The 10,877-nt window shown below is 39.7% G+C and overlaps 1 protein-coding gene across 1 annotated transcript; it reads right to left on the bottom strand.

Annotated features, from left to right (window-relative positions):
- Window positions 1-1,730: 1,730 nt before the first annotated feature.
- Window positions 1,731-2,972, bottom strand: LOC103442150 (E3 ubiquitin-protein ligase PUB23-like). Its single transcript, XM_029089371.1, has one exon. It carries the CDS (start codon window positions 2,970-2,972, stop codon window positions 1,731-1,733), a length of 1,242 nt encoding a protein of 413 aa, XP_028945204.1.
- Window positions 2,973-10,877: the final 7,905 nt, after the last annotated feature.

The raw sequence follows: 10,877 nt of genomic DNA, 5'->3' as shown, positions 1-10,877 counted from the left end.
AAAGCCTAAAAATTAATTTATTAACCGACAACTTGTCTCACACCAGTTTCTTCATCTCCTCGGGAATTTGTGCCCAAGACTCCCACTGCATAGGACAACAATACCGAATAACTAACCACAGCTAGTAGCGATGCTGCTATGCTGCTGTGAGGTTCCCACTCCACGATGTCGCGAGTCATACACAATCTTGATCAAGGAGGCGGATAGACGCACGCTCTGTGTCACATCCCGGCCCAGGGTGGACCACTTCACGGGCCCGCTCCACCACCATGACACGATATTGTCCGTTTTGGGCTTACCATTCCCTCACGGTTTTGTTTTTGGGAACTCACGAGCAACTTCCCAGTGGGTCCCCCATCCTGGGAGTGCTCTGGCATCCTTCTCGCTTAACTTCGGAGTTCCTACGGAACCCGAAGTCAGTGAGCTCCCAAAAGGCCTCTTGCTAGGTAGGGATGGGAATATACATTTAAGGATCACTCCCCTGGGCGATGTGGGATGTCACAATCCACCCCCCTTAGGGGCCCGACGTCCTCGTCGGCACACCACGGCCAGGGTTAGGCTCTGATACCAAATTGCCACATCCCGGCCCGGGGTGGACCACTTCCCGAGCCCGCTCCACCACCATAGCACGATATTGTCCGTTTTGGGCTTACCATTCCCTCACGGTTTTGTTTTTAGGAACTCACGAGCAACTTCCCAGTGGGTCACCCATCCTGGGAGTGCTCTGGCGTCCTTCTCGCTTAACTTCGGAGTTCCTACGGAACCCGAAGCCAGTGAGCTTCCAAAAGGCCTCATGCTAAGTATGGATGGGAATATACATTTAAGGATCACTCCCCTGGGCAATGTGGGATGTCACACTCTGTGCCATCTTCAACATTCGATTAGGCTCCCTAGTGTTTTTTTTAGCTACCCAAAAAAACCTAAATGGTTAAAACCTTAAGCTTCAATTTATACAGAAAATTTGGCAAAACCTCCCCTACTAGTATATCATTTCCCAAAACCTTAAAATAGAAAGATAACAGTAATTCACAACCCGCAACACATTTTCACAATCCAGCAAATTTTCATAATCATAAAAATAATAGTTTTAAAATGAAAAAAAAATACAACGTAGTGAAAATTAGAAAAAACTATCTGGCTGGGAGGCCCCACCCTCGACTCTGGATGCCGAGGAAGTGTGATCAGAAACATCGATTTCGTATTCCATTCATCAAAAATATTTTTTCTCAAATAACGTGTTGTAGTTTCGATAGTTAGGTTTTGTTCAACAATGGAAGCTTCCATTGTTGAACAAAACCTAACTAATACATTAAGTGATTTGGGGTGTATTTAGAACCTAATAAGGTCGAAATTGTCATTCCACAGTAGGGAACACAAGTCATTTAATATTAAATTTTAATGTAAGGTGCATTCAACATTATGTGGGGTGCTAATAAAAAAAGCCTACTAGAATAATTTAACAACTCATGTATTTAAATTTAGGACAACGCAATGAGCAGTGGAATTCAGAGTTCAATTTGTTTGGTTGATGGGAAGGGTACGTAGAACAATGTACTAAAATAAAAGTTGTATGGAAATCGTATTTCTAAAACAGCCAGTTACAAAACTCATTAGTTATATACAATTAACAGAACTTGTAGACTTGTAATCGTAATTATATACAAATTAATGAACAAACAACAAAAAGTCCTGAAATAAGTATTTGAGAATATATAAATGTATACAGTTATCTACCACCTAGGCCTTGTTATCAGATATACAGCAATACAAGGCGAGTTGTTCCAGACATTAGAGTGCAACCTTAAGATCCCTCTAACCTTTTTCTTTAAATAGGCTTCACAGTCTGATTGCATTACCATGCACAGCTTTGACACTGCTCCAACCAACAGCATCTCTGAAAGAACATTATGTGTAGCGGAGAACATCGCGATCGAGGAAAGTATATGAACTGCTGGATCATCTGTTGCCGGTGAAACCCTAAGAATTCTTTTAGACACCATGGCCATACCTCCACCGTGTTTCAGCAGCTGATCTCTCCCATCAGCACAGCCACATAAATTGGCCAAAAGATTGAATATCAGCTCTGTTACACGCTTTTCGGGTTTTGCAAGCTCAAGCTCGATGATCTGGAAGACTGCACCGGATTCAACGATTTTAATTCGGTTTCTCCCCCACGGGCATGCATTTATTAGAATGTGGAGTGCAGATTTGACAGCTTTCAGTGAAATTTTTTCTTTTAACACCATGACAATATTCTTGAAGAATTCAAGGTTCAACCTCTCGAGCTGACATGGACTTAGGACTTCCATTGTCATTTTCGATACCAGTATCGCTTCGTTTTTCACAAGGAGATGATTATCCATCTGATCAAGACCACACCTGAAAACCCATGTCAAAGAATCAAGAAAGTCGGTGTTTCCATTAACAAGAAGTTGGACTTCATTGTCACCACTCACATTCCAAACATGATGCAAAATTCTAAAAGCTTCTAGAAGTCCATTTGTTTCACCTCCCCTGAAACATCTTATGACGAGCAAAATCACTGCCTTGGCAACACCTGCTTCGGCCATGGAGAACCTCGTCCTTTCATCGTTCTCTAACACAAGCGCTTCCAATTTTTTCAGTGCAGTTAACTGCAAATGCGAAACCCCAAGATCCCGAACAAGTCTAGTGAGATAGATCTTGTCGAGAGGGAGTCTTGGGGTCGGGATCAAATCAACCCCGTTGGTTGCGTTTTCTTTGCACCATTGCTGGATTAGCCTGCGGAGGGTGTGATTGGGCGTCAAGCCGGCGCCTCTTGGCAAGGCCTGCTTTGTGACCGGGCACGACAAGTCGTTGGTTGCCAAGAACCAGTGCTCGATGCTTTCCCGGTCGTAAGTGATGCCTGTTACCACCGTTACGGGGTCTTTCATGATCTGGAGAGAGATGGGACATATGAAATATTGAGGTACTTCTATTTCAATATCCTCCATTGAAATTAAACTCAACACTTAATTCCAAATTAATGTAAAAACTAATATTTGTAGTGGATCAATATGTACACAAAACTTAGCGTCTAGAAGAGGAAGAGAATTTCTGATTTGCAGTGGTAAAAGAAAGCGGCTGGGTTATACTTGTGAATAACGTTTCTTATTCTTATTTATTCAAATGTCGGTTTAACCAGTCAAACTTCTTTCCTTCATATTGTGCTTTGGTCAACCCATGAGAAATTTATAAATCACATTTACATGAACCTTCTTCCGGTCGTCCACCAAGACTTCCACTTGTTGCATCTCAATTCGTGTTCTATGAAGGCATGGCGGGCCCACAAGCTAATGGGCAAAGAATTGTTAAAATGGTGGCCCATGCACATGCAGACGATCTTATTTCTCGAATGTTTCATATTTGAGAGAATGAAAATGGCAAAGTTTGGCGGGCGGTACTTGACACTGCACCTCAAGAAAAATAAATAAATTAAACCTATTAACGGCGACAAGAAGATTTGCTTAATTATAGGATTGTATCAATTAGCTATTGTAATTGATTGTAAGTAGTCACATAAAACTAGTCGATAGTGATATTTATCTTTATTTCTAGATAAGAGTTTTATATTCGAAATCAAATCTCGTAAAATGCGTGTTTTATATCAATTTATTCTCAATATATCATTTTAAATTGATTGTACTTACCAATTTCGTATGAACTTCGTACGTACAATTTTTTCAACAAGCAATGAGAGTGATTTTCCTCACCATTTTCCAATTCACAATCTAGTTCGGCTTCTGTGACGACCCGTCCCAAATTAAAATATATTTTATCCTCGAAAGCGTGGAAATGACGATTATGCCCTCGGGGCGTTGTGATGTGGATGTATGCATATGGTTTTAAATTATTTTTACGTTGACGTAATTAAGTCATACTTGACGTCGCGAGCGCTATGACGTGAGTTAGGTTTAAACTGGGTTCGTAACGAAAATGTTATGAATAAACGAAGGTGTAAATTGGGCTAAGGAAATGAACCAATCACCACATCTCCTATGTGCTTGGGTCCAATTAGAATTTTGCGTTTTCTATTGGACCAATTGCTAGTTTTAAACCTCATGGCCCAATCAAGGCCTTGCTTCTCTTATTTCCACCCATTCCCGTGACCAATACACACACATACACACGTGCCCAAAACCTCCTTCACTCTCTCTCTTTCTCGAACTCTCTTTTTCTGTACAACCCGAGCTCACAACTCTCAAAACCTTTCTAAACCTCACAGATTGAGCGATTGGAGGTCACTATCGTCTTCCTTGTGGCTCCACGAGTCTAGTGACACCTTTGGGACAAAGAACAGTTCACGGGAACCCAAGAACTTAGAAGCTCCGGCGGGGTACCCTGTTTTCCCGATGTGATAGTCGAGGTTTTACTTGCTATTGAGACTTAGAAAGGTATTATTACAACTCCTCTAGTGTTTTAGACTACTTTTGGTTAAGTTTGGACGTCGAAATAAGCTCAGTAATGGGTTTGCAGGAGTAGCTTGTTTTTAAAGGATTTTTCCGGTCATTTTTCGTCAAATTTAGGACCTCAAATAGGTAAGATCGTGTTTTTCTAGTTCAAGGCTTCAATTTGATATAAAATTTGTGAAGTTTGGTGTTGAAACGACAGAGATATTAAGATTCAAAGTTTTTCCAGAAATCGACGAGTGTAGCAGCTGCCGGCACTGGAATCCGGCGAATCATCGGAGAATGAAGGGGAATATACGTCAACTTTGACGGAATATGCTAACGGCGTAAGGTAACATCGTTAGTTTTTAGACAGAATATGTTGTTATTTAACGGAATATTCCCTAACGCCATTAGGGAATCCGTTAGTGTGCCAAGCACGTGCCTGCGCGTGTGGTCGTGCCTTGGCCGGCGCGTGAGGGCGCGTGGGACGTTGAAATTTTTTTCTAAAAATATGAAGATGCTTGTGGTGTTGAGTAGGCCACGATGGTATATTCAAATACCCCAAATGAGCAACGTATGAAAAGTTATTACACAATGATGGTTATGTGCTTAAAATTAACGTTAAAATAGTTGTTTCACATATAGGTGAGACTTTTCTAGAGGACAAGCGCAGCCAAGCGAAACTTGGGGGTTACGACCCAACTACATACCAGTGAGTGGGCTTTTGTTTTATATATATGCATATATATGCCTTATGTTTTCCCAGAGACTGTTTAAATGGTTTTTATGGTTTAAATGCCATGTCGTATGCATTACATATTAGAATATGCATTAGTATAGTTGTGCATAGTACTGCTTGATGCTGTGGACGCTTAGGTAAGCTTCAGGTGAGTATATATTGATGGTTGTGATGGTAGCATGTATGGTTATAATGAGTTACATTTAGTGATTAATATCCTACACCCCGGTGTTAGTGCTCCGCCCAAGGTCAGGGCCTAGCCTTCACGTGATCATTCACCTCCCGTACAACACGCTTACCTTGGATCCAAGGCAGGTGCCAGCCTGTCGTACCAACCACCTTAGGTGGTTCCGACTCGTAGGTGACTTGAGATACTTCGCACAGCCTTCACGTGATCGTAGCACTTAAGCGTATTTATTTAGACCTAGCATGTCGTACATACCACATTCAGTGGTTCTGACTCATGTGCAAAATTTGATTTGATTGTTGAGCTATAGATTTAGCTGTACATGTCACGTTAGGCGACTCTGCCTGATATGTTTCTTTATATTAGTTCATTTCACCTGGCTTACTTATTCATGATTGACATGATTGACTTGGCATGCATCTGGTTTTATTATTCTCGAGCATGGTTCTTATATACGTATTGTAGTTTTATTTTCTAGGAACTTATACGGGTTTTACGGTGAGGGGTTATTACTTTTGGAAAGATAAATGGTTTTGAAAGGCTTTATTTTTTCCCACTCACATTTTCTGTTTTGCACCCCTCCAAGTTCTAGGTAGACTTCTGTATTGGTGGCTCACAAGGTCTCTTCGGCGGTTCTGACAGATATCCATCAATGTAGGGTTGATTTTATATTCTGTATAAGTAGTACTTTGTCTTTTGGACTGCATTTCGATACCTATGCTCTGGTTGTGTGTGTATCTATAGTCTAAACACCCTTACTCGTACTTATATGCTAGTCTAGGGTAAAATAGCTAGTGGTTTTTATTTATCCACAATTTCACATCATTATCACTTCCGTACTACACACATGGCTATCTCACTCTCACGTGATGGCCAACACGCTTCGATTAAGGTCGAGGGTGTGTCAGCTTCTACATCTTTACACCACTATTTATTGTGTTTCACCCTGAACTTGGGTGTTCACACAATCTCCTTCCTTGGGATTTCCTTCGATGGCATTGTTGCTATTGGGTTGCTCTTTCCCAATGGTTGCCAATGTGGTGCTCTGCGGTGTTTGAAGATCTGTTTTAGGGTTCTGTTTTGGCTCAGTCTTCTTCTAGTTTTGGGGCTTTGTTCAACTTGTTTTTAGGTTTGTGCTGCAGACATTCATTTCAGTTGGTTGTCAAGCAGCTTTTGGGTGATAGCAGATTAAAGCTGCTAGCGTTTGCTTTGGTGTTTTCTTTGTTTTGGGCTCTTTAGTTGCTTTGAAGGTCCTTTTTTTGTTTGTGTGTATGTATTTGGACCTTTTCTTGTGCAATTGTTATGTTAGAATATAGCAACCTTTGAGATATTGTCACTATAGATTATTCAATAAGGTTGTGTTTATTTTCTTATGTTGAGGTTTTGCTTCTTCGACATGTAAAAATAATCATACTCTACCAAACATGTCAAATTCACCATTGCTGATACTCCTTTTAACATCTCAAATCCAACCTCCCAAAGGTTTAAAACTAAAAACAAAAGGTTGATCACCATTAATTATAACTACAAAGTCTTTCTTGATAGAAATATTTTTTTTTAAGAAACCTCGATGATAAGTTGCTCGTCTCAAAATTGATCTCAGCCAAAAACTAAGGATTTCAAGATCTCTTGTTCTTTCAAGTTGGTGTTGCGGATGTTCCAACTCACGGCCTAAGGCCAATCGAGTAAAAGGAAGTTGGTGATTTGAGTTGCACTTTGATTTGACTTATTTCAAATATGATTGTGGACCAAGGAAGGAACTCGTCTCATTCTTAAACTCCGATCCTTGGGTGCAAGGACTTTGATGTACGTTAGATGGACGTTGAGATGGGTGTTTTCCACACGGACATGATGTGTGAAATCTCGTCCTCGGTTTTCACTGTATAATTTTATGTATTTTGTTTTTACGCAATTTTATTTTATTTTTGTTTTCGTTAATTTTAGAGTTTTAATTATTTAGGGACAAAGTTTGAATTTTAGTAATTAATCATTTAACATTTGTACACCGTTTGGGGTCTTACTTAGTGTTTTCAAATAGAGGTCAATCCCACAATCATGTAGACGAAAGTCGTTCGCGAATCAGAGCTATAACAATGAAGTTACGGGCATTGGAAGTTAGATATAAATAGTAACTTGGGACCACTTATTTGGAAGGAGACCAATGATAGAGGAGAGAGCCAGCAGACCTAGACCCCCCTCTACCCATTTATGACTAGTTTCTGACCTAGTCCCTGCGTGAATTTCCAACGCAAATTCGTCAAATTTTCTGGCGAAACCCATTAAGCCACCACCTGCAATCATCACCAAGCCACTTACTCTTCACTATCCACCTAAACCTAAGTTGATTTCATCCCTGTTTCATTAAGAATAGCTTCGATGAGTCCGTGAGTTTAACGACAACGATCCACTGTTTCTGAAAGCTTCCCCGTCAACCACCACCACCAATGAAATTCCCTTGAACCCAAGACCAAGCATTTTTTAAGGCGTCAGAGTTTTATTTGACGTTGATTCGATGTGAACTCTTTATAGGGTTTCCGGTGGTCCACAAGTATGTTCAGATCCCGACCAAATTGGACCTCGGAAAAGGAATGAAGATTCTTCCTCTTGTTTGGTTCTACAATCTTATTAAATTTTGTGATGTTTGAAGTTGGTCAGAATTTCGAGTTACATTTGCAGTAGCCACCGTACGTGGCAGCACATGTGGCGGCACGTGGAAGATTGCAGTGTTCTAAATTTTGGACATCAAGACTTCCTTGATGTCATGAGCCCATATCCGGGAACCGTTTATAGAAACTCAATATGATGATTGGATTATTCGAATTAGGGGATAATTGTACCGATGTTTGATTTTTGTAAATGGCGTCGATCCGACCGTTGGATCATTACCAATTTATAATATGTTATTGTACATGTTATTTGAGAATCTTAGAAACTTACGGATCGAAAATCGAGCTTACAGATCTTCCCGAATTAAATTTTTAAGTTTGTACAACCAATCGTTAACCACCACGTAAATTTGCATTTATGGTTGGCAGAGATCCAACTGTCAGATCGTTCCGAAATTTTAGTATGTTGTTTTATAAACATATTGAGACTGTTAAGAATTTATGGGTACGTAGAGTTGTCGACTCTACGGTTGACCATGTTGACCAAGGGCTGACTTTTGGTCAAAGGTCTCAAATCGTTTTTAAATATTGAAATAATGTTACTAGAAACTCAATAGAGTTTAGCGAACACACTCCAATCTGTGGGTCATCCTGGGGATGTGCACTTCAGTTTACGTGTCCTTATTGTAGTATACGTGCTTATTGAGATCTAGATGACAGTAACAATAATGTGCAACTATTAGTAAGTAGAAATGAGTTGGGACCATATTAGAATTAATCTTTAGAACTTGTATACATGTCTGACTAAATAGTGGTTGTAGTGGAAATCTATGGTACACTTGCTGTAGTGTAAATAAGTAAATGTGTAATGATGTGACTGCACTATGTAGCAGTGGGACATAGATGGTCCTGCTTAGTATATCAGTGATAGGGACCATACGTATTTCAGGAGTGATCACGGTTCGTATACCCGCAATGGGTGATCATTACCTACACGATTAGATTATGCCTATGGTTCTACTTGGTATAACTGCGATATAGGACCATATGCATTCTAGGAGTGATCATGCTTGGTATATCCACAATGGGTGACACTACCTAGTACTATAGGATTTGTTCTGCATATCCACAATAGGTAATCACTGCCTAGTACTATAGGATTTAGTCTGCTTGGTATATCCATGATGAGGGACCACACGTATTCCAGGGATGACCATGCTTGGTATATCTGTGATGGATGATTGCTACTTACATGATTAGATTATGCTTATGCATCTGCTTGGTATATCTGTGATGGGGGACCATACACATTCTAGAAGTGATCATGCTTGGTATACCAGTGATGGATGATCACTACCTAGTACTATAGGTTTTGGTCCTGCTTGGTATATTCACGATGGGTGATCACTACCTACCTTATTGGACTATGCTTATAATTTTTCTTGGTATATCCACGATGGAGGACCATACGTATTATAAGAGTGGTCATGCTTGGTATATCCATGATGGGTGATCACTACCTAGTACTATAGGATTTGGTACTGCTTGGTGTATTTGCGATAGGAAACCACACATATTTCAGGGGTGACCATGCTTGGTATCTTCATGATGGATGATCACTACTTACACAATTAGATTATGCTTATGGTTCTGCTTGGTATATCTGCAATGGAGGGCCATACACATTCTATGAGTGATCATGCTTGTTATATCCGCAATGGTGAAGGGAAATCTTAGAGATTAATATGGGATTTCGAAATGACTAGCATGCATATACAATTCAAAATTAATATACATAAGCAACAGAAGCATGTTATCAAATAATATCAAAGCTATAGTCATGCAAATCCCCTTCAAGGTTCATAGGTTTATATATAATGCATCTAAAACATTTAAGTTAAGAACAAAGTGAAGGAATAGATCTATACCTCTTGATCTAGATTTTAGACCAAGGATGGACCATCTCCAAGCCCTTTGCTCCTTGAACTCCTTGAGCCTAGCCTCCCTCCTTGCCTCCTCCACTTTGTTGGTAAGAGTGCTCCTAGGTTCTCCTTTAGTCTCCAAAGGAGAAGACCTCTAAAGATCCACACCCACTAGTGTAGTGAGATGGATGGAGGAATAACCAAAAGAGTGAAAAAGGATTAGCTAAATCACCCTTAAGGTGGCCGGCCTTTGTGTAGTTTTAGAGAGATATTTCTTTTTCCTCTTTTTGTTTTAAACACACAAAAACCCTAAGGAATAAATCTCTATAAAGTTCCTTATATAGACAAAAAAGAAACCTAGTCAACAACTTGACTTAATATCTCTCCCTCTCCACTTTAAATGGCCGGCCCTTTTGTGGCCCAAAACGATCTTTTATCGCTTTTATGATTTCTTTAGACTTTCTAAATTAATCACAACACTTAATTAATCCAATTAATTATTTCCATCATCCATTAATTACTCACTACAAGAGTGTATCGGTGTACAATCATTTTAGGTTCTAATTAGCAAGGTAGTGAGGTGATTGACATCAATCCAATTGATTATATTTAATTCAATCACTTAGTGAATTAAAACTTCCTTTTAATTCACCTTCTTCTTTGATGACTACATTTAATCATCTAGAAGAACTCACAAGCTATGAGTGACATCTAACCATATATCATAGCTACCCAAGCTAATGTAGAAGTTGTTCGGAGAACCTATTCAGTTGGAATTACAATGTAATTCGATCCTTCTCTAAAACAATACTCTCAATCACATTACTAGGGTATGGATTTATTATGTCAAACCCCTAATGTGATTATTCCTTCTTATATGATTCAATTGAGTCGTATAGGAACGCTTTCCTTTATTACGCTCGATACTTCGACCGAAGATTCCCGAATCATATCTTAGAGTATTCTTCCTCTCTTATCGAGGATTAGAGATTCCTTGTTGCGCATTCACTTGCC

Source organism: Malus domestica, chromosome 11, assembly GCF_042453785.1.
Source record: "Malus domestica chromosome 11, GDT2T_hap1".
In the NCBI taxonomy this organism is placed as follows: domain Eukaryota; kingdom Viridiplantae; phylum Streptophyta; class Magnoliopsida; order Rosales; family Rosaceae; genus Malus; species Malus domestica.
This window is presented reverse-complemented; position numbering and strand designations above follow the sequence as displayed.